Below are 23,100 nucleotides of genomic sequence, written 5' to 3'. Positions count from 1 at the left end.
TAGTTTTATATTTGTTTTTTTATAGTTACTTACTTGCGCAATCATATGAGTGTTGGTGCTGTTTTTCCTTTTTTTAAGGAGTCTCCCAGGTTAAAATCTGAGAGCCCATACCACAGCACATAATTCAAAATGGCATCAACCAAACAGCATAGTAACATTTATAATGGCAATGCAGCACACAGCACCGTGCAGCAAATACTTAAGTAGTAACAGCAGTCCTTGAGGTTTATAGCTCTTCAACTGCCAGTTCAAAAGTCCACAAGATCAAGTCTTTTACAACTTTGTACTGTTTTGGTGTCAGCTGTTCATTTTTTTAAACAGGCCTTTATAGGGAGAAGACATAACTACTGTATAAGGGAGTGTAGGGTTTTCATGGTATTTTAAAATTAAATGTATCATTTATACAGTAGTTATTTAAGTATAAATGGTTATATTTGGCTGGCCTGCACATTTACGTGTCAGCTTGAAAAGCTACTTGATGTTGTGATTTCAAATGGATACAGTATACTGTATTAGGCATAAAATAAAAATCTAGAAAATTGGACTTAAAACATGATCTTCAATAGCTTTTCAGATATAAATGTTAATGCATAATAAGCTAGGGTTTATGATCATAAGCTTTGCAAAAGTCTAAATGCTGCTCGTGGTGGTATGTTCTAGGAAAAGGAGCCCATGGTCTTTTAGAGGATTCCTGCTTGTTGGTGGTATGATTGTTCCCAAGGATATTTGCTTTATTATTAGAACTGGATTTTGAATTAAAAACGTTTTTTGCACTGAATGTTCCAGTTTCCCCCTATGGTCAAAAGATATTCAACATAAGTGGAATGGTGATGGCAAAATTGGGCCTAATGTGTTATGGCCTGTGCACACTAATATAGACCCCAGCTTCCCCATGACCCTGTACTGGATAAGAAGGTTTCAAAAATGGATGTGGATCATGTTTTTTAGGAAAAAAACACTTGTTTATCAAAATGTACAATACCAATATATGAAACAGACTCTCTTGTAGTTTTCTTTAATTTGCATAATTATGTTTTGAAAACTATAGTGCTTCATGTTATCCAAAAGTATGAAGTCCCTGGTTAAACATGCTTATACATTTTTTGTTCATATTATTATTGAACAATTTGGTTAGTATATACATATAGTTTCAGAGAAACAGTTCATTTTTCACATTTTTATTTCTGTTTATACAGCAGTGAACCCTTGTGTCAAATCCAGCCATAGGCCCAAAATGACACTGGCAAAGGGATGCTGTGAATTAAGTGACTTACGTGACAGAATGAATTAAAAGCTTTATGAGGAATGAAAGAGAGATCATTCTATAGATCATATGGAACCGATTTGGTGACCCCCTGATTTATATCTTTTGAGTAGACTTAGTATGCCTGAAGTAATAAATAATATGTATAGATTTGGCACCTCTTACTCCCAAAAGGCTTTCAAAGGCCTGGACTCGGATTCACCACATACATTAAAAGCAGCTGTAGATGAATTTAAATACTACTGAACATTCATTTCTCATTCGGAGAATGAAGCACAAGGAATTGAGGTGACATGTGCAGCTTTTCAAGGCTGAGAAAAGAATATTGACTGAAACCTTCTTATTATCTAGTAATGAATTTTATTTTGAAACTTCCTTTTAGGCAACTCCTTTTTGTCTGTTTTGCTCTTTTGCGCTTTTCCTTGTATTGTTCTGATTCTTTGTTCATAAATCCTTTATTAATAAAGGTTCTTCATTTGCCCACTTGTATACAAGCTGAAAGTTTACAGTTACCCCTCCTCTTGTGGGGCTTTTGTTATATACTGCTCAAAAGAATTAAAGGAACATTTTTTAATCAGAGTATAGCATAAAGTCAATGAAACTTATGGGATATTAATCTGGTCAGTTAAGTAACAGAGGGGGTTGTTAATCAGTTTCAGCTGCTGTGGTGTTAATGAAATTAACAACAGGTGCACTAGAGGGGCAACAATGAGATGACCCCCAAAACAGGAATGGTTTAACAGGTGGAGGCCACTGACATTTTTCCCTCCTCATCTTTTCTGACTGTTTCTTCACTAGTTTTGCATTTGGCTACAGTCAGTGTCACTACTGGTAGCACGAGGTGATACCTGGACCCTACAGAGGTTGCACAGGTAGTCCAACTTCTCCAGGATGACACATCAATACGTGTCATTGCCAGAAGGTTTGCTGTGTCTCCCTGCACAGTCTCAAGGGCATGGAGGAGATTCTAAGAGACAAGCAGTTACTCTAGGAGAGCTGGAGAGGGCCATAGAAGGTCCATAACCCATCAGCAGGACCAGTATCTGCTCCTTTGGGCAAGGAGGAACAGGATGAGCACTGCCAGAGCCCTACAAAATGACCTCCAGCAGGCCACTGGTGTGAATGTCTCTGACCAAACAATCAAAAACAGACTTCATGAGGGTTGCCTGAGGGCCCAAATGTCTACTGCGCCCTGTGCTCACTGCACAGCACCGGGGAGCTCAATTGGCATTGGCTATAGAATACCAGAATTGGCAGGTCCACCACTGGTGTCCTGTGCTTTTCACAGATGAGAGCAGGTTCACCCTGAGTATATGTGAAAGATGTGAAAGGGTCAGGAGAAGCCGTGGAGAATATTATGCTGCCTGTAACATCGTTTAGCATGACTGGTTTGGTGGTGGGTCAGTGATGATCTTGGAGGCATATCCATGGAGCGACTCACAGACCTCTACAGGCTAGACAACGGCATCTTGACTGCCATTAGGTATCAGGATGAAATCCTTGGACCCATTGTCAGACCCTACGCTGGTGCAGTAGGTCCTGGTTTCCTCCTAATGCAAGACAATGCCCGGCCTCATGTGGCAAGAGTATGCAGGCAGTACCTGGAGGATGAAGGAATTGAAACAATTGAATGGCCTTCACGATCCCCTGACTTAAACCCAATAGAACATCTGTGGGACATTATGTTTCGGTCCATTAGGCTCCGCCAGGTTGCTCCTCAGACTGTACAACAGCTCAGGGATGCCCTCATACAGATCTGGGCGGAAATGCCACAAGACACCATCCGTCATCTCATTAGGAGCATGCCCCGACGTTGTCAAGCATGCATACAAGCTTGTGGGGGCCACACAAGATACTGAAAAGCATTTTGAGTAGCAGAAATTAAGTTTTTGAAAAAATGGACTAGCCTACCACATCTTCATTTCACTCTGATTTTAGGGTGTCTACACAATTGAGCCCTCTGTAGGCAGAAAATTTTTATTTCCATTAAAAGACTTGGCATTCTTTTGTTCCTAAGATATTGCCCTGTCGTGATTTGTATAGATATCCAACTTCATATTGAGATCTGATGTATCTAATGTGTTTCTTTAAAGTGTTCCTTTAATTTTTGTGAGCAGTGTATTTTTTTTACATTTCTAATTATTTTGACAACTTGCCTTGTACCTGTTATTGCCGGAAGCCTGCAGTTAGCAGTTTTGAGGCTAGCAGGATTTGGATTGAGTTTGCTTGGGCAGGCAGGTTAGGGTTATGGCCCTGCCTTTATGGAAGCCTTGCACCTATTTTGCTATGTTTGAGACTCCACATCATAATAGTGTACAGCTGCTTAGCCATGGAAATCCATTTCACAAAGCTCCCAATACACAGTTCTCATGCTGATGTATAGTAGTTATCAGAGGCAGTTTAAGTCTGTTGTGAATGGTGCAACAGGGGATTAAGTGAGCTTTACACACTTTAGCACCCCGCAGCCCTGTGTTTACATGGTCTACCACTTTGTGGCTGAGCTGCTGTTACTCCTAGATGCTTCAACTTTACAATAATAGCAGAGTTAACTGGGGCAAATGTAGCAGAACAGGAATTTCTTGTAACGTCTTGTAGCAAAGATGGCATATTACAACTGTGCCTTATTTAGTATCACTAGGAACTTCAATATGACTCATTCTACTTCAATTGTATGTCATTTAGAGATTGCATGGCTATGTGCTTCATTTTATTTACCTGCTAACAATAAAAGCAGCTGGAGTACTTGAATTCAATAATTTGGAAAGGAGTCCCCAAAATATTGGCCATATAATGTACATATAGGAGCTGGTCTCTGTATTCACCTAACATTGTATGACAGATTCTTGCTTACTTTAAACATATGTCAAGTTGACACTGAACACATCTAAAAATATATATGTAATTTGAACAGTAAACCTTGATGGTGAGTGTGCCAAGTACATTGTTTAAAATCTAGAAATTATAAGAAAATATCAAAAAGAACTTGGCATTCTGCAGAGCAGTCAAGGTAAGCACAAAAGCCATTCTTAAAAGCTCCTTTATATTACATGCCTTTGCTTAGAAGGTGCTTTTATCCAAAGCGACTTACAAAAGAGGTAAACAATCGAGTAACATTAGGCAAGGGGCTGTGTGTTAAGCAATTGTAATAGGACCGGTTACAAAACTAACTCATACATTTACAATCAATAAAGCAATTACACTTAAATAACCAAGAATATAAAGTTTCACAGTTTTTTCTTTCTTCTTCTTTTCAATTAGACAGATATTCACAGAACAGATGTCAGTTCAATCACTGCTAAAGTACATTGAGGGAGTCAGCAGTACAGATAGAGGTGGGCAGCCCGTTCCACCAACTCATAACCAAACAGGAAAAGAGTCTGGATTGAGACTTGATGCCACGTAGAGATGGCATCACCAGATGCTGTTCCCTGGCAGACCTGAGTGGGCGAGGAGCATAGCACTTCACCAGTGTTTCCATATACTTGGGTACTGACCCACTGACTACTCTGTAGGCAAGCATCAGGGATTTGAACTTAATGCGTAGTATGTGGAGTATGATTTTCTGAATTTGCAGCCTTGAAAACTGGTTAGGAGTATTGGAAATCTTTCTGGATTTTGGTCGCAAACTACACACTTTTGCACCGGGATATATGGATGCAGCTGTTTGTGTTCAGACCCCGTGAGGCCTGCATACCCAATAAATGTATTGGAATGTTACTTTATTAATAAGTCTGTGGTCATTCTTTTACAATGTAATATATTCCAGCAATGTAATTCTGTTTTCTCATATTAAAATATTTCCTCTATTCATTTATTTGATGGCACAGTGCAAGACAGTGTTGCTCTGAGTGGTTGCTAACAAAGACAAGCTACTGTACTACCCTGTAGGAAGTGTTTCCAGAAACTTGCATTACAAAGACAGTCTTCTTCTTGATTTTTGGCCCCAGTTATCTCTGTAATGGTTTTAGAATTATTGGTAGGCTTCTAAAGACTCTCATTTCTCTTTCTTTTGCCAAACAAGTTTATCATTTTCTTTTATAGACTAAAAATCCTGGTCTTCATTTGGATGTTTCCAAAAACTCAATTTTTAATGTTACTGGGCCAAAATAATGGACAGTGTTTACATAGAATTGTACTGTTTGCAATTTCTTGAAGTAAGATGTGACTAGGGAGGACAGCTTGCTGACAAGACCTACACAAGACAAAACTGTGCACAGGACTGATGCCTTTGTCTGTGTGATTTAACCTCAATGTACTCAACATGAGTATGTCAGTTTCAAAACAAAAAATATCAACTACCTTTATCACGCAATCACTATGCAACCGAAAATCAACTTGTTTAAATCCCTACATTTATTAGATGGCAAAAACAAATTGTTTATTTTACTTGTTAGGTCTGGGGTCATTTTCCAAGAGCAATTGTTTATTTTACTTGTTAGGTCTGGGGTCATTTTCCAAGAGCATAATGATTATCACACCATGTTGCAGCTAATTGATCTGCCTTTGAAACATGGTGTTTAGCAATAATAAATTCTTGTGGCCATTGTGTTATCTCTCAGTTATACAAAAAAATCTTGGGACAAGACTTTTTTTCCTGCAACGAGGCGTGATCTTTTAAAGAGAGACAAAGAGACACTTTCATGCCCCGCGAGACGGTCAAGTCATGCCCTACTTACAACCATTTTCAAACAAGACCATGGTCATCTAACCTCTCAGTTGTTGGAATGCTTTTGGCAGACACACTTCTTGTGCTCTCAGCTCTTAAGGAAGACTAGACTTTGTGCCAAGAGATTTAATCATGTCCGGGGCCGGAAAAAGACAAAGTAGAATGTCATAAAAAATTTAGAAACGTTGCGATACACATGCAGAGCAGGTTAGAGATAATGGAAGTAGGAAAATTCGAAAGTCTCAAAAAAATGATAGTAAAGATCGCATTAGCAAACAAATGGAAAATATTACTCTGTGAAATAACGGAACAGCGAAAAGAGATCGAATAGTGTTTGAGGATGTCTGGGGGAGAAGAGAGACAAGGCAGTGAGACAAAAGAACAGCTGCTGTACAGGCTTTTAAATGTTTGAAGCGCCACACAAGATGCAGAGCACAGGGCATGGTAGCAGCAGCAATCCAGCAGCTGATTGATCAAAGAGGAGATAAAAAAAAAATGTTTCCCATTGTATCACCGTTTAAGAGCTGTTTCAGAGGAGCGACCGCGTCTCCTTCGGGTGCGTTCAGCCCCCTTTTCACATCAGCGCATGATACTGGTTGGGTTTGTCGAGCAGGAAGCAAAGTGGTAGCTAACAAAAAAAATTCAATGAGAGACTTGCTGAGCAGAGTGGAACAAATCAGATTGTTCATTTTACAACATGAGCCTGGGGTGACATTAATAGTCTACTGCATTTATTTTGCAACTAACACCATGAATAGTATACATATGTATACAATAGTATATGCAAAACAAATGCAGTGACTTAAAGTGTGAAGTGTGCTTTTGATTCTTCAAAGATATTAAGACACATTTCTGACATCAGCACAGCCCAGATGGGATTCTGTTGTTAGCCATCTCTCTTATGTCAAATTGTAAGACTCCTTATACTAGACATTTCCCTCCAGCCACTTGATTTGATAATGTGATTACAGTAATGAGACAATGGGTGTTTAAAAATATCAGCATTGATTTAGTAGTATTCGTAAAAACCTTAAATTGGTAGAACAAAATTCAGGATTCAACCATTTATTTGTATAAATCGTACTGAACTTGAAACATTTCTGAATAGCAGCAATAAAATAATAGCATGAGTCCTGATAACTGTACTTTGTCCCTTTGTTGCTGATTTATAACTTAATTCTTGTTTGTCATGATAGCTGATATTGCATGGATATTGCCTGTCTGTTTTGTTCTCATGAGTTTCTTTCAGAGACCAAAGAAATTTTTTTACATTTAAAAAGTAATTGGCACCAAAAATCAAAGGATAACAAACTTTTAGTGAATGCAAAGGTAGAAAGTGTTGTTGGTTTTATTTTTATCTAAGCAAAAAGAATAATTTAGAAGATCTTTATATTTGTAGTCAGACGTTAGGTTGGCACACAGAGGACCATATACAGTTTGTGGTTTGGAACAGCATTTAATGTAATCCCATAAAGATGTATTTTCAAAGTGTCGGAGTAACCTCCATTATTACAGCTATAAAAAAGCAGGTACATAAATGCTTTCTTGATGCAAATATAGTTTACTTTCATTTTCATCTTGATGTTAAATTAAGATATTTTCCAGTGCTTTAGAGATTTGCCTGATAGCATTTCTGCTTACTAGAATTCACAGCATGGTCTACTGTCTATGTGGTGTAACCAAAAGCTGCTGCTGTACAAGCTGCAGAGACGATGAACCGCTCTTACATAGTAGCACTGCTCCTCAGGCGAGGCAGGGCTTGTTGCAGCTAGCAACTTAGGAAGTCTGGATTCTTCACTAGAAATTGAGCACCTTTTGGCATTGTTATATTACCTGCAGAATAATAATAGAATATAATATTTTAAAGGTAACATCAGAAACACTGCAAACGGTATGCTTAATAAACAATAATACTCAGTTGCAACAAACGGCATTGAAGGACACTAAATACAAGAGTTTATAATGCTCTTCGATCTGTTTTTTGCCTGGTTTAGCACAATCCTTCAGATTTTGCTTGCTTTAATGTCCAGAGAGAGGTTGTGGCCTATATGTTAAATACAATTTCACACTAAAACTACAGTCAATATCAAGACATATTTTCTACTTTGTTTTCTCATTCCATAAAGGAAAATGCTCAAGCTCAGTTCCAGTTGAGGCAACAGAAAAGTAAATTAATTTGTAAAACATCTCTAGTTATTTGGAAGGTATGTTCCTCATGGGTGGCAGGTACTTCACACACTCAATGTCACGTTAAACAGATTTACAATTAAGTACAGAGGCTGAGACATTTTATATCTTGAAACGAATGGAAAGAGACGCACTTCAAAGGCTGGCCCCACCATTTCATAAAATTGTTTAGCACATCAACTTTAGATGTAATTCAGTTTCAGATGTATGCTGTTTTGTCTGTATTTACTGGCTGAACTCTTTAGTTCCATGGAGTCCTTATGTATTGTTTTGTGTGTCTACAATCAGCCCATAGCCTCAACCCACATATCAAAAACCTCTCTCCATTCATGCCAACATCCTACACCCTATCTTATATTTTGCCAACTCTAATATTACAAAAGAAAAAAATATATATGATCTCTATCACCTTGAGGTAAAGCTAAATAAAGGACAAATTGTAAATATTTGACTATTTATCTTAAAAATATGAAGCACTTTACATCAATAACCTAGAAGTTTGGTTTACTATGAAGAGATTGTAAATACATCTTTAGTTCAAGCATGAGATCATGAGCAAGGCAAAAAGTATTCAAGGATCACAGATGGAGGACTGCAGTATCTGCTTGGATGCTGGGGGTCACCAATTCATCAGTTAGATGGTATGTCCCTCCTAACAGGCTATTGGGAAGAGTGGCTAGAAAAAAGCCTTGGTGACAAGTAACAAATCAAAAAAACAGTTGAACTTGGCTAGACACACTTGAGAATTTGAATAGATTCTGGTAATTCTCAAAAAAAGATCAAAATGACATACTTGGAACATTAATGCCTTCAGCACCTTTGATGTCATCACAGAGATACCTACAAATACTGTGAAACATAGAAATGGATCACCAACAGTGAGGGCTGTTTAGCTGCTACTGTCCTGTAATGTAAAGGTTCAAAATAAATGAGGGTGACTTACAAGTATACTGAAAACAAAAATAAACTCCAGAGGGCTTGAGAAAAAAAAACAAAACCTGCATGGGTTCTGAGGCCACGAGACCACCCAGACCCCACTGGGCATTCTGCCTAACATAAATGATCTCAATCAGTCCTCATGGTTTACAACAGGGGTGTCGAACTCCAGTCCTCGAGGGCCGCAGTGGCTGCAGGGTTTCATTCTAACCATCTTCTTAATTAGTGACCAGTTTTTGATGCTAATTAACTTCTTTAGCTTGACTCAGGCCCCTTAGTTGTTGTTTTTTTTTTTCCTTAATTAGCAGCCAGACAGTAATGAGACATAAAACAAGCAAGACATGACCAGTTCACCTGTACCCATCAAATAAAATCTGAAAATAAAGATGAAGGTCTCAGTAAGGTTGATCCCTCAGGTTACCAAAACATTTTAGGAGTTCTTAGAAAAAAAAAAGAATATCAAACTGTTTTGGAAATGTCTGCTGTGGCAGAAAGAGAGCAGCAACAAGCCATGGAATTGAATAACGGGTTTAATTAACAGCAAGAATCAGTTTCTCATTAAGGAACTGGTTGGAGTTTGATGCCCCAGTTTAGCTGGTCATCTGTTGGCTCGTTTCATGTCTCATTTCTGTTTGACTGTCATTTAAAGAATCAATTCAGAAGACTTAATCCTTAAAAACGGGGCTATTAAATTAGAGGGAAAAGCAGTTAATTAGCAATGAAAACTGGACACAGATTTCCTTAGGAAAAGGGTTAGAAAGAAATCCTGCAGCCACTGCGGCCCTCCAGGCCTGGGGTTTGACACCCGTGGTTTACAGGCTTCATGTGGAAGAATTAGATGATGATGGTCATGTGGACATCTGGTCTTCAATCCATCAGGTGGTGGTGGCACGCCTCCAACAGTAGCACCACCATTACGAATACGCTATCTAAGAAATAAAATCACATATATTGTGTGAACTGTAGGGATCCTTACAAATCCACAAACCAAAATGCTAACTCATACACCCAAAGAGATAACTAAATATAATAAAACAGAAGAATAACGTGCACCTCTGTCCTCAGGGCCTAGCTAAGCAGTAATGATGACTGGATATTGTCTCATTTGGACTTTCCTTTTCTTTTGTTGCCAGCTGCATTCAGACTCTTAAGCTTTTAAGCTAAGAACAGTCCCTTAAGTGACTATCTGCTGTGATACCAGCGTCACCATTTACTGTATATATTGTGACGTCAAAAAGCAACCTTACAAGCCCAGTGACAGACACCATAAAGTGACACTACATTTACGCATTTGTTTTAAACCTAAGAGAGATGAGAAGCTTGTAAACAAGAAACAAATAGAATAAAGGCAGGGTTGTGGAAAATGGATGGTTAGAAGATAAGTCGGAATAGGAGTGCACAGGGGGAGCTGGCTGTAACAGTACTAGCAAGCCAAGCAGGACATACTCATTTGTTCCTGTTTTGCTGACTCTGCTTTCTGTTTCTAATCACTCATTTTACACTGTAGAAATCACACCAGACATAAGGAGCCAATCTGGTAGTTTTGTGAGTGAAATATGGTTACTGTCATATATATACGTTCACTATAAATTTTGAAACCTGTCATTAAAGATGTTCTTAAAGCTGTCACTTCTGGATTCTCATCAGATGATTACAAAAATGCGCCCATGGGTAATTTGCCTAAGTACAGTTTAGCAAAATTATATAGTTAACCATCATAGCACGGTTTTAGTGGACTTCTATAACAGAGGACTTTTTTTAATTCTTTTTCAGGAAATTCAAAAAAATGAGCAGTACAGAAAAACAATCAAATTACGAGCTATGGAAGCTGAAGAACGGGAAACCCTGCTTCAAGACAAAGCATATGAGGAAGGGTTAATTGCAAGACCTCGCACTCAAATCCAAGGCCATGCTGCTTCACCCAACTTCCAGCAAACTGTGCCATCTGAACATCCCAGTAGTACTGCCAACACTTTTCAGCCGGGGTCCTGGACTCCTCCTGGACCAAAAAATAAGGAAACGTAGAAATGAACAGAGAATACATTTTGATTAAAAAAAAAACAACACACAAGATTAAAGAAGCCTGGAATGTACGGTATGATAGACAGCCTTACTTCTAGTTAAACCACTTAAAGGCACTGCAGTGCTAACAACATCTGTGCGTGTTGTTAAAATGCATACTTTAAATGTGCGAACATAAACAAGTACTGTAAACAGTTTTTTTTTTTACCTGTTATTCATTCAAATTATAAATTTGTATTTGTTTCCATGATTGCTTCACTTTTCAGCAAATTTTTGTGGAGGAAAATGTTGGAGAAAACATCAACCTGACTAAAGAAAGCTATGAAAACACGACGCATCTCAAATGGTACTAATTAAAATATAAAATTTTATTTTTGTTGTGTATAATTGACAACTATAGGTAATAATACAAGCCTTCAGTTACCTGGATGATTGGTAAAAATGAGCTTCTAGCATCCCTGCTTAAAAGCAGACTTAAAACATGGAGCTCATTTTTTCATCATATTTCTTTTAAGCCAATCATTTCTCCTCTTGTAGTGATAAGTGCTATTGTTTATTTCCTCAGTAAAATGCCTTTCAAGTAGAATTTGTGAGCAAACCCAAGATAAAAAATAAAAAGACTTGTGAGCACTATGGTTAAGATCTGGCCTAGTACTGTGCAAAGGACATACACTTGAACCACGGGGTGACACACTGAAATGCCATCCTTGTGACCCGACTAAATTAGTAAAATCTGCCTGAGCTTGAAGTGATATCATTCATGTGGTGACTTTGTGCGTAACAGTAAAGAATTGGACAGCTTTAACAGAAGTCGATCCTAAATACAGTAACAACCACATACAGTGCAGGAAGCATCTCATATATTCTGATGTGCATTTAATTCATTTGACAATGACAGTAACATGGTAATTCTTATTCATTAGCATGTATTTCAAACAGTAAGATTTGGAAGTAGAATACTGCCAGAATAATTTGGCAGATGCCAAAATCCTAAGAACAAGCTGTGCTGTGAAATTTATGGACCGTGATTTTGGTGAATGCTCACCTAGACAAGGACTCTTTTGTACAAGATAAATTTTATTTTAAACAATAAAAAAAGCCTTGGCCACTGTGACCCGATTTGGGAATAAACCTGCAGTTTATTACATCAATTACTGGAACGCATTTTATTAAGCGCCTGGAAATACACCTGAAAATGTTTCATTAAAAATTATACAAAACAACAAATATTACACATGAGATGCACAATTATTAGCAACTTTCCCAAACCATAATCTTTTGTATTAATTTAATATGCACAAAACATAACAAGAGTTAAAATTAAAAAGCAACATGGTGCACTGAAAGAATAACATACAAAATAGAAACTGGGCAAACACAAAGAAAAGTGAAATATATAGACATATCCTGCAGTTTAATCTTCTGTGTTTTCCATACTTTTTTGATTTTTATATGAAAGTAAAAAGTACAGAAAGACCAAATAAACTCTAGCTTAATGCATGTACTTGGAGTGGAATGCCTTATTATAACCTAGATTTAATAAAAACCTCATTATATTGTAATGAATAGGAGACGTGTCACGAGCTGATTAGTACATGCAAATAAAAATTCAATAGGGGTTACAATCATGACCCTGCAAACCCTCTGACACCAGAACACGGCCTTCACCATAGAGTGGAGCTACGGTCACTTTGTATGCACTTCGTATGAGTTCTGTTAACTACTGCATTTACATTTTCACCAAAATATTTGACCTGCCTTTTAATAACAGTTACAAATCATTTAGGTTAACTACAGGGTGGATATGTTGGATAATTCTGGAGCAAATGTGAAGTGACTATTATGGAACAGAAACAATTCCATTTGAACATGCATATCATTATTACTCTCTTTTTATGAGAAGTAACCAAAAACTGAACATCTAGTTTAATACTCTGACCACTACAGTACTGCATTAATTTGGTGTTCTACAGTATATTCATCATGGACTTTGGCAGTTAACTACCTTGATAACTTGGGTCATGTTTGAAGACAGGTGACTGACAGCCTTAGTCACCATATACAGTTATACTCCATGTACACAGCACTCCTCTGTTTTCCAGGACTATGTCATATGCAAGGGTACAAGGTGGGAACGCCCTCAGGACAGGTCGGGTGTTCTTTACAGGGTGCATGCATTCTCACACTCAGTCCTATTGAGCCAATTAATTTTAACGTACACTCTTGAGGAAGGCCACAGAAAGCTCATGTCAACACAGCAAGATCATAGTACATTTATTTTCCACAGTGACTAGGACAGTTTCTGGACCCACAGACAGCAGCACTAAACACTGAAGAACAGAGGGCATATGCCTTAAACGTCCAATTAAAAATCAGACATCTGAGGAAGTTTTAAAAATGCAGTCAGTTCTTTTCACTGTCATCCATATTATGTTAAAATAGGCATTAATCTACAAATATATCATGATGAAAAAAACAATTGTGACATATCTAACCCTTTTCTGGTCCTACTTTCATTTTTTAAGGGCTGTGGAGAGCCAATGTCTATCCCAGCGTCATCAAGCACAAGGTAGTAGCCAACCTCTAAAGTGGTGACAGCTCATCTCACCGGGCAGCCTCTCTTATACATCAGTTTACAGCTACCAGGTAACCTAATCTAGACCTTGCTTATAATGTTACCACTATGAAAACAACTCTTCCTTTGTCAAAATGTGGCAGCAGGTTGCAACAGAGGCAAATCCAACAATCTGGACTGTATGTGGCATAATGCACTCCCTCCTAGTACTTCTGCAACAAACTAATAAATCATTGATGTTTTAAATAATACAGGAGACGTTTCAGGGGATGGACTTTGGTTTCAATTCTGATTAAAACAAAATAAATATGATCCACCTAACTACACCAAATCAAATCAGCTTCCAATCTCACTTGGGTTTGCTTAAGATGGGCTCCAAACCATGTGATCCTGAAATGGATTCAGACAGTTGTGGAAAAGGATGGAAGGTTATTAACATTGTTGTCTGTGTCATCTGGGTCTTCCATCATGCAGACTTACCGCTTACCTATAGAGACCTAAAACACATACTTTATTTAAAAGGCATTACCTGTTCATTTTTTTAAGTCTTGTGTTGTAAACAACCATTATTGTTCCACAAACATGATACTGGTTAAGATGGTGTAACAGCCTGGAAAATATACAAGTTGTACATTTCTGCTATAGATGAACTATTGTGACACTATAAAGAATTGACTTACATTAACAGTCAGGATGGGCTTAACCTTTATTATTAACATAAAGGTTTTGTTTTTTTTAGACTGGACATCTTTCTGATCAACTTGTAGCTCCAGTTCAAGGTCTATAAGCCAAGGAGTAGTAGTAAGTAATACTAAAAGTACAAGCTAGGAGAAATCAAATTCAACATATAAGATTTATTAAATATTAATACCAAAACAACTGACTAGTCAGAAATAATTCTTAAATTATTGGTCCTTGCTTTCAAGTCTAAAACAGGCAGTTTATAAGTATTTTGTTAAAATAGAAGAATTTGAGTGCTCATAAACAACACTGAATTGGAGACTGGTTAAAGGCATGGAAGTGAGTGCATGCATGCGAGTGCACACTCACCCCCACAAATGTATTTAATAACTGGTACAGATGATTTTACAAAAACATATTCTGACAAAAATAAATCATTGTAAGGGTTAGCCTTGATTTCCAGCTGACAAGCTCATCTTTTTGGAATATCCTTTCCCTGAGTGTCAATCCTGATACAACAAAGCCTTCAATAAACTGCAAAAAAGATGGATTTGATTCACACTTGGAAAGTCTTTCAGTCTTTCTTTGGCTTCTTTGCTTTTGCAATGTTTTCCTGACGTTTCTGTTTCTTCCTTTGTTCACGATCTCTGGCCTCAATCATTTTTGCCAGCTTCCATGACAACACTGCACTAGCTATGAATAGAGGAGTTAGCGCCAAGATCACAGTGGTAAGGAAACCATATGGGTCTTTTGCAGCCCACTCCACAATATATTCTGCCCAGGCTTTTATGTCAAGCATCTTTTTTATGGTTTCTTCAGTCAGCAACTAGGGAAGAGAGAAGAGAAAATTAAGACACCTTCTGCATATGCAAGAGTATTAATACCTTAGCTTGGCATCAAAGGCCTGATTTTAATATACAGTAGTTTTTCCTTCACCTAAAGTGTAAGAGATAAGATGAGGTAATATTTCCATGCATATTTAACTTGCAAATGTTTATCATTTCCTTTACAAATTGTGATAGAAAAGATGAGGATGAAAATGAGAGAAAAGTGGGACGATTCTGGCTTATCATTTAACCATGTGCTAATTTCACTGAAAGCTCTCAGATTTAACACAACCATATAGATTTAACCATGTAAAATATAATATTGCCTATCTTACAATGACTTCTTAAAACTCAAAGAGATGACTAGACCACACTCATATGATCCCCTTTGTGTTTTGTCAAAAATACCACTTCCAAGAACCAAAAGAAACCTGTTAATGTTGTGTTGTTCTGTTATTGTACCATTCTGTCTGGAAAGTACAGCAAAACAATCACTAAATAAACCTTCTAAAACTCATCTTAGAGAAGATAGAACATTTACACAGTACAAGAAATGCAGACAAGTAGTCCAACAGTTATTGGTAGAGTATGACACCAAAATGCTTTATTGAACTAAAAAAAATAAAAAGAAGTGATATAGTATTAAATACACAAATGCTTTTTGCAAAACTGAAGTCTTGAAATTATAAAATGTTTAAGTTGTTCTGAGATGGGATGGAATAACAATAAGCTTGCAAATTTGGTCACAGACAGTCTGTGTACTATTGATTATCCATCTATCCATTAATACTGTGCCTGCCATAAAATACTTTTGGATTACAGTATAATAATTTTGACAAGAATGGGCCATTAGATACAATACAACTCATCAATGTAATTCAGTTACATCTCTGTATTTAAAAAAAAAAAAAATCTTGGGAGGGAGACAACACGTGATCTTCTTGGAAGATGTCCCGCGAGACAAGGCAGTGAGACAACATTTAAAACAAGTTGACAGACAGCTAAGCAGTTGTTGGAATGCTTTTGGCAGACACATTTCATGTGCTCCCAGTTCTTAAAACAATGACAAGCAGAACACGCAGCTCGCCAGCAGAAGCAGGCCAGCAGATGATCCGACCACTTATCCTTAGCGTGTGTTCAGCCCCCTAACCCACTCTTCACAACGCGAGAGGTACAGATGCGAAGTGGCAAAAGGACAACTGCTATACTGTACAAGCTTTTAAATGATCGATGCAAAGCGCGACAAACAAAACACACAGCCCACCAGCAGCAGAAAGACAGCAGCTGATGCGACAACTTCTCCTTAGCATACGTTCAGCCGCCCCCCTTTCACAATACAAGCAGTATTATACGTCCTGCGAGAAAGTGATTTAACCACGCCCAATGCCAGAAGTAAAGGACAAGTATTGTTTTTACAAAAGTTTTACAGTAAAAGTGAAAATAATGCATATGTAACAATTCCCATGAAAATAACAGCCCCCTAGTTTTCTATAATATCTAGTCAAGTTCTGTAGGTCTCCAAAATACAAGTGTCTAGCACACAACTTGGCAAGTTATTAAATCTGCCCTTAAAAAGTTTCCAACTGTGTCCCTGTGTTCTTATTGAGGAAGTAAAAAAAAAAAATGCTGTGCTTCACTCCCCCCTCTAATTTTCTTCATAATTTTAAACATTTCTGTCACTTCTTACTCTTGGTTTGCTCAAACTGAAAGGGTTTGACTTCAGGCTCTCCTCCATTGCCTATACAGATCAGGCCCGTATTTAGCTCAGTTTCTTTTCTGTGGACACCTTGTGAGGTCCCCCTGGTGTTATATAGCTTAAGCTTTGACTTCTACTCTACACATTGGGATATTTAACGTAATTAAAATTCTTAATTGCTTCTGTACACTGCCTGGATACAGCATAGTAAATAAAGAGTCCTTACACCCACCACCCCCATATTCAAATCTAACTTGCTGCCTGCCTTACAATAAAATTTCACCTGCCACAAATCTGCTCAAGCCGGTATTCTGGGCCGATTCCTCTTTTACCTGCCATTCCATCTGCTTTCCACATACAGCTTTATATGTTGTGTTGCCTCTCTCTGTTAATGTAGTTTATTTAGTATGGTACAAAATTACTAGTTCTGGTTTTATGCAATTCCATTTACATTTCTACTGTTTGTATTTGACAAACAGTGCTACCTTTGTCCTGGTTACATAAGGCAATATAACTTAAATTTTAATAAAGTTCACTTGTGACATCAGTACTAGTGAAACTAATTGAACCTTAAATACTAAAAAAGATGCGTTTTTATTAATACAATAGTGCCACAATTTTTATATCAGCTCAGGCTTCAGAATGGTATGCTTTATTTTAACCTTTTCATTGTAATTAAGATTGGAAAAAATTCTTAAACTGAATGAAATCAACTTTTGCAGGTCTTAAAAGTTACTTTTACTACAAAGGCACAAATATCAGCCAGAGATGTACACACTTTACCAACTTGGTGCTTTTCTTTTTAAACTTATCCCTCTCAACAATGCAAGCAACTTTGTGTTATGAAATATCCACATTGCTTACAGAATGTTTGTGAACCTTTACAGTAGTTATTTTAATTGTTTAAAAGTAGAATTTTCGTACAAGATCATACTGTTACCACTTTTATGAGGAGTGCATATCCACATATTCAATGTATGGTTTAGAGCAGAGGTCTTCAGTTCTTATCCTGGATTGATGAAATGGCTGTAGGATTTCACTGCAACAAGTTCCTGGTTTTAACTGGACTTCTATTGATATGTGCAGTTATTCATACTGTTTAATAATGCCAATCAAACATCTTTCACTAGGGTGTATGCACAAATACCTCCTGCATAAACATTTTGCCAATCAATGCCTTGCTACACAAATGTTTCCACTGCCTGACTGTTCAGTTCAGTTCAAGGGGCCAGAGCCTATTCCATCATCAGTGGGTACAACATTGAACTGGGACACAGTTTACTATAAAGCATGCTCATTAACACTGGGACAATTTTAATAATCTTCTGGGAGGAAAACCTCATGTGGGCAAATGGCAAGAACACAATTCCAGCCCATCCTCTTCAAGCTGTTATGCAGCAAGAATTGGCTTGTTCTTCCCATGTTCCTTCGGGTGGTTTCCTTCGACAGTCCAAAGACATGCAGGACTGGTGAGAACAAATGCACGTGTGCGGTTTTCTTAAACATTTAAGATCTCTAGTGCATATTTTAAAATTGCCTACACCCCCATGCTAAAAGTGAATTTACACTTTATATTAATATGCTCTTTGATAGTAAACATTCAGATTTGTGAGATTTTTCCCTAACAATTAGTGATTTAATTGCGTGGAATAAGATAAAATTCTAAACTTTATGTTCCAAGTCAGTGACGGCGCGTGTTTCAAGCGGACCCCCAGTACTGCCCGTCCCCACCTAACAATGAAGGCTTATCTCCGTGTGCGCTGCCCAATGCCAACTGCACGTACATTTCCTGTAGCGCTGCCAACAATAAGCTTTTGTTAGCTAATGCTTCCCAAGGCTTATGGTATCACTTCGAGTTAACTGGTGGACCTGTTAAAGCTACTGGAATTGATCCTGTGTGATTTAATCAATCTCCATAGTCAATCACAGCACGTGCGATGCAACTATCGGAAAAAGCCTGTTCTTTCTGATGAAACCCTGACTGCCAGCGAGCGACTTAAATACAGGAATCATTGCATTACTCGGAAATTTTTATTACAATGCTAACAGCTTTCACAAAATGCGCTCTATAAGAGACTAACAATGCATCATTCTTGATGCTTCTTTTATGTCAGTGCCTCTTGCTTCCAAACAGTCATGCACTTAAGAAATACCCATTTAATTCTACGCTGCTATACTCACGATATTTCTTTCCTACCTGCTCATCAAGTTCATATTTTACTTGCTGTACCAACGACTGTCTCCAGGCAGGGCGCTAAGATAAAATGTGCAACTTCTTTTGTGCCAATTTAGCATTTCAAGCGACACTTTTTCCAAGAAGGACAGGAAAGGAAGAATCCCCGGCAAACATTACGCGATGCAGAAACCTTCAGTAAAACGCTAAATGAGGCCAGTTGCTCTTCTCCTTTCTAGGTTTAGATTCCAGATTCTAGGCACAGTCTGAGCCAGCACAACACTTCATTAACGAGGGTGGCGTTTCTTCCTTAAAAAGGCACAGAACATCAATGGCCGCCTCCACTGCTTTTGTTTTTCTTTAACATCAAGGCTACCTTGCAGTCACAAACAAGAACACGTCAACAAATTGAACTAAAACAAAAATCAACTAAACCAACACTCACTTTAAAGTAGCCTTTATACTACATACAATACTCACATTGAAACCGGAAGTGTGAAAAATCCTTCAGGGCACAAAAGCGAAGCACTCGAAAGAGGCCATCCACTTCCTGTCTCTAAATAGCATCAAAATAAAAGTTATTTTAGACTACTAAAATCCCTGACGTGTAGTACAGTATTTGATTATAACAATATCCAACCTTGAAACAACAGTGAATATGTTTGCAAGTTTGACACTCTATGACACAACTGAACACATTTTGACGAAAACCAACATTACAATACGGAATCTCTTTTTGTACATTTACACCTCTCTCTTCGGGGAACGTTGTCAATGCCAAGGACTTTTATTGGAGAAGGTTTCTTCGGCAAGGGCGGAGATTCGTTATGCATAATTGGTACGTCGCCGTTTCAGAGAAATCCGCGCGAAATTCGAGGGGATGATGGGAATTGTATTTTTTATTCCTTATATAGCGCGTATCGACTGTCGAGAAGGACGACATGGGCTTTGGTTTCTCTTTGGAACAGGGGCTACCTAGGTGCATCAAGCGAGCAGATACTACTCAACAACAAGACCTTAAGAAACGCTTTGTTTGGCTTTGTTTTTAAAACTTAAATAAAAAATGTCTGTTTAGTATAGGGGTTATGTATAGAAAAAAACTGAAGTGGAAGTTGTTTTGCTTTTATTTAGCAAAAAATTGCTAATGGGATGAGCAAAGTTTAGCTGAAGAAATTTCTAATAAATATTCTTAAACACATTTTTTGATAAGTCAACAGATCTTAAAGGAAAACAAGAGGTTGATATAATCAATAGGTTGATATAAAAACCTTTCACTTGCTTACATTTCCAATTTGTGTAGTGCAGTGTCTTAATTGCTTGTTTAACAAGAGCTTAACAAAGGCTTTGTTTGTGTTACCTGTCAATAAATTACTCCCTTCTTTAAGCCTTACTTTAAAATGTTATTTTTATTTTATATTAATACAAATTGTTCTCCTATGTACAGGGCCGGTACCACCATTAAGGTGAATTAGGCATTCTCCAAGGGCGCAGATCATAGGGGGAGTACAACCAAGCTGCATGGGTAAGCTACCGAAAAGTCGGGTGATAAGATTGGCCTAGGGTGCAAAATAAGCCTGCACTGACACTGCACTGCATCTGTAGCTGCCATTAGCCTCACAATGACTATTCAATTTATACTGTACAATTCATAGAGGAACAGTTGACAGTCTGAGTAAGGGTTTTAGGTTTTGAACCTCTGAAGACACATCAGGATTCACTGCTGAACATTCCTCATTTCATGGCTATTCACTTTAAAATTGAAAAGTTTTATTTTCTGCACTTGCTGTTCACCTTTTGTTGCTAGGTAGGTTTTGCTTGTTGTGTTTCATTTTCTTTCAGAATTCAAAACATGCTACTGGTTGGTAGGCAACTTAAACTTTTCCTGTTCAATTTCAGTGTGAGTGTGTGTATGTATACTGTATGTATGTGTATATATATATATATATATATATATATATATATATATATATATAGTGGCGAGTGCCTGGGGCTGCTACCCAGCTGGGATGCCCAGGAGGAGGGCTTGTGCCTCCTCCAGACCACAAGGGGGCAACCACCCTGGTTGCTTTGGGGACCAAGGGTGCAGGGCTTGGAAGCTCAACCCTGTAGAGCCCCATGGTCACCGCCAGGGGGCGCCCCACTGCCTTTGGAGCCCTGGACCTCAGCACTTCCGCCACACCCGGAAGTGCTGGGGGGAAGAGGACTAGGGACACCTGGAGTGCTTCCGGGTGCACAGTCGGCACTTCCGCCACACTGGGGAGTGCCGGTGGAAGATTGCCGGGAAGCAGCTGGAGCACATCTGGGTGACTATAAAAAGGGCCCTGATGTGTGATATATACAGGTAAAGTTCTGTTACAATGAATATCTTAACAACAAAGTATTTTTATGGTCCCGACAGCTTCCCATATGACACGAGTCTATAGAAAGTACACAAAGTACATTCAGCTTTCATCACAACGAAGTGCACAAAAGACCTTGAAATGCCTAAATGAATCATCCGCAGAGCAGTTATTTCTGTGGCCGCAGCTCAGTTGTGCACAACAATCCCCAAACAGAAACACTAATTTTTTTTCTTTCTTTCCTTGTACTGTTTTTTTTTTTTTTTGCCTTTTTTATTTCCTGCTTATTTTAAACATTTGAAAAACATCCATTGGAATTTAACTCATTGTCACCCTCCTATAGAAACGGCAGACACAACAAAACTATAACAGTTCATTTTAGAAAAAAAAAACTTTCATTTTTTGCAGCTCTCCATTGCATCAACTTTCTTGAAAGACCGAGCAAAAAAATATGTTGCAAACATATGCGAACTGCTGCATTTGAAGACATTGAAAAAGCAGTTTTTATGTGGTTCAGTGATGCTTGTTCAAGAAATATTATATGTGAGGTTTGTAAACTCTCTTGGGAGAGTGGTAAAAATGTTCTAATTCAGTGTGTGTGTTTGTATGTATGTACATATATATGTATATGTTGTAACAAGGCGCTATATAGGCACCCGACCCGACACAGATGGACGCAGAGGCACGTATAAAACTAAAAATGTGACCCACAGGCAATACACAGTCCCCTAGCACTATAAAGCACAGCAAACACACCAACAATCTTTTTCTTTAACCACTACTCCTCCTCAAGTGTAGTCTTCCTCCTCCCGACCCTGGCTCTGAGTGGTGGTGGTTGGCCCTTTTTATAGGACCACCTGATCCTAATTGCACTTCCGGGTGGGGCTGAAGACTCGTCCAGCCGGGCTGCTGAAACCAGCTAGAAGGACAAAAAGAAGGTAATTCCATGCCAGGCCAGGGGGTGGCGGGGTGCAATAAACCTTTCTCTCCTATCTCTGCAGACCAGACACGGGAAATTTTGCCTGATTCCAATGACGTCACTTCCGGCTTGGTCCAGATGATGTAACTTCCAGTTACCTGTTTTAAAAGCCAGTCATTTTTCATTGTTACTCAGTTTCTGTTTGGAACTCCACTTGTACAGTTGTGTGTTGCCAAAGCTCCATTACTGCAGCCTTATTCAAGTATATGGGTGGCTGGCCCAAACCTCTTTTTGGTGTCAAGGTCTGTTCATTTTACAACATACAGTATATATACATTATTATTAGGAATGTATTGTTTACTTTTGGAGTCACAACCTTATCATTTGAATAGATACACAATATAAAAAGCTATGTGAAAATCAATACAGATTGGGTTTTTGTTTTCTTCACTGAAGTAAAGGATTTTAGCAGGATAATTATTACATTAAATGGTAATACCACAAGCTGTGGGTTTCCTTTGCTTGGTTTGGTACACAGTGTTATCTTTAAATTACCTGCTCAAGCACACATGTAAAATATACTGTTAACCACTAATTAAACTCAAGGCATATTATTAACTCTTCACCATAACCAAATATATACCAGTTGGTTCTCTCATAATATATATTGTGAACCTTGACCCGGACACAGACAGACGGACATCTTTTATTGCACCCAACACACGTTTATTTACACTATATTTACAAATTAGTTAGTGCACTTCCCAGTGCCTCCAGCACCGATCCCCCAAAGTCCAGGCCTCACAGTCCAACTG

General features: G+C 38.1%; 2 protein-coding genes and 1 long non-coding RNA gene across 9 annotated transcripts in view; 2 read left to right on the top strand and 1 right to left on the bottom strand.

The window, feature by feature from the left end:
- ndufaf2 (NADH:ubiquinone oxidoreductase complex assembly factor 2) overlaps window positions 1-14,890 on the top strand; it is a 140,506-nt gene extending 125,616 nt beyond the window's left edge. For 3 of the 4 annotated variants that reach the window (XM_039758710.1, XM_039758709.1, XM_039758711.1), the window contains one exon: window positions 10,827-11,708. In XM_039758710.1, coding sequence (XP_039614644.1) covers window positions 10,827-11,078 — 252 coding nt within the window. In that variant the 3' untranslated portion in view covers window positions 11,079-11,708. Of the gene's footprint in view, window positions 1-10,826; window positions 11,709-13,600 lie in introns of those variants that run through there. The other variant, XR_005634319.1, reaches the window with a different exon arrangement.
- Window positions 14,651-19,775, bottom strand: smim15 (small integral membrane protein 15). Of its 4 annotated transcripts, XM_039758712.1 has the most exons (3): window positions 19,668-19,775; window positions 19,508-19,583; window positions 14,651-15,157 (listed from the first exon to the last, which is right to left on the bottom strand). In XM_039758712.1, the coding sequence occupies exon 3, from the start codon at window positions 15,128-15,130 to the stop codon at window positions 14,906-14,908; it is 225 nt and encodes a 74-aa protein (XP_039614646.1). In that variant the 5' UTR covers window positions 15,131-15,157; window positions 19,508-19,583; window positions 19,668-19,775; the 3' UTR covers window positions 14,651-14,905. The 4 variants fall into 4 exon arrangements, with proteins under 4 accessions (XP_039614646.1, XP_039614647.1, XP_039614650.1 ...); XM_039758713.1 differs by having other exon boundaries at window positions 19,508-19,775; XM_039758716.1 differs by lacking the exons at window positions 19,508-19,583; window positions 19,668-19,775 and adding an exon at window positions 19,473-19,492.
- A 412-nt stretch (window positions 19,776-20,187) lies between these two features.
- Window positions 20,188-23,100, top strand: part of LOC120532588 — a 52,967-nt gene continuing 50,054 nt past the window's right edge. Inside the window, exon 1 of the long non-coding RNA XR_005634320.1 lies at window positions 20,188-20,549. This is a non-coding gene — a long non-coding RNA (uncharacterized LOC120532588). The remainder of the gene's footprint in view (window positions 20,550-23,100) is intronic.

This window comes from Polypterus senegalus, chromosome 7, assembly GCF_016835505.1.
Source record: "Polypterus senegalus isolate Bchr_013 chromosome 7, ASM1683550v1, whole genome shotgun sequence".
Lineage (NCBI taxonomy): Eukaryota > Metazoa > Chordata > Cladistia > Polypteriformes > Polypteridae > Polypterus > Polypterus senegalus.
Note: the sequence above shows the minus strand (reverse complement) of the source record. Positions and strands in the feature narration are given on the sequence as shown.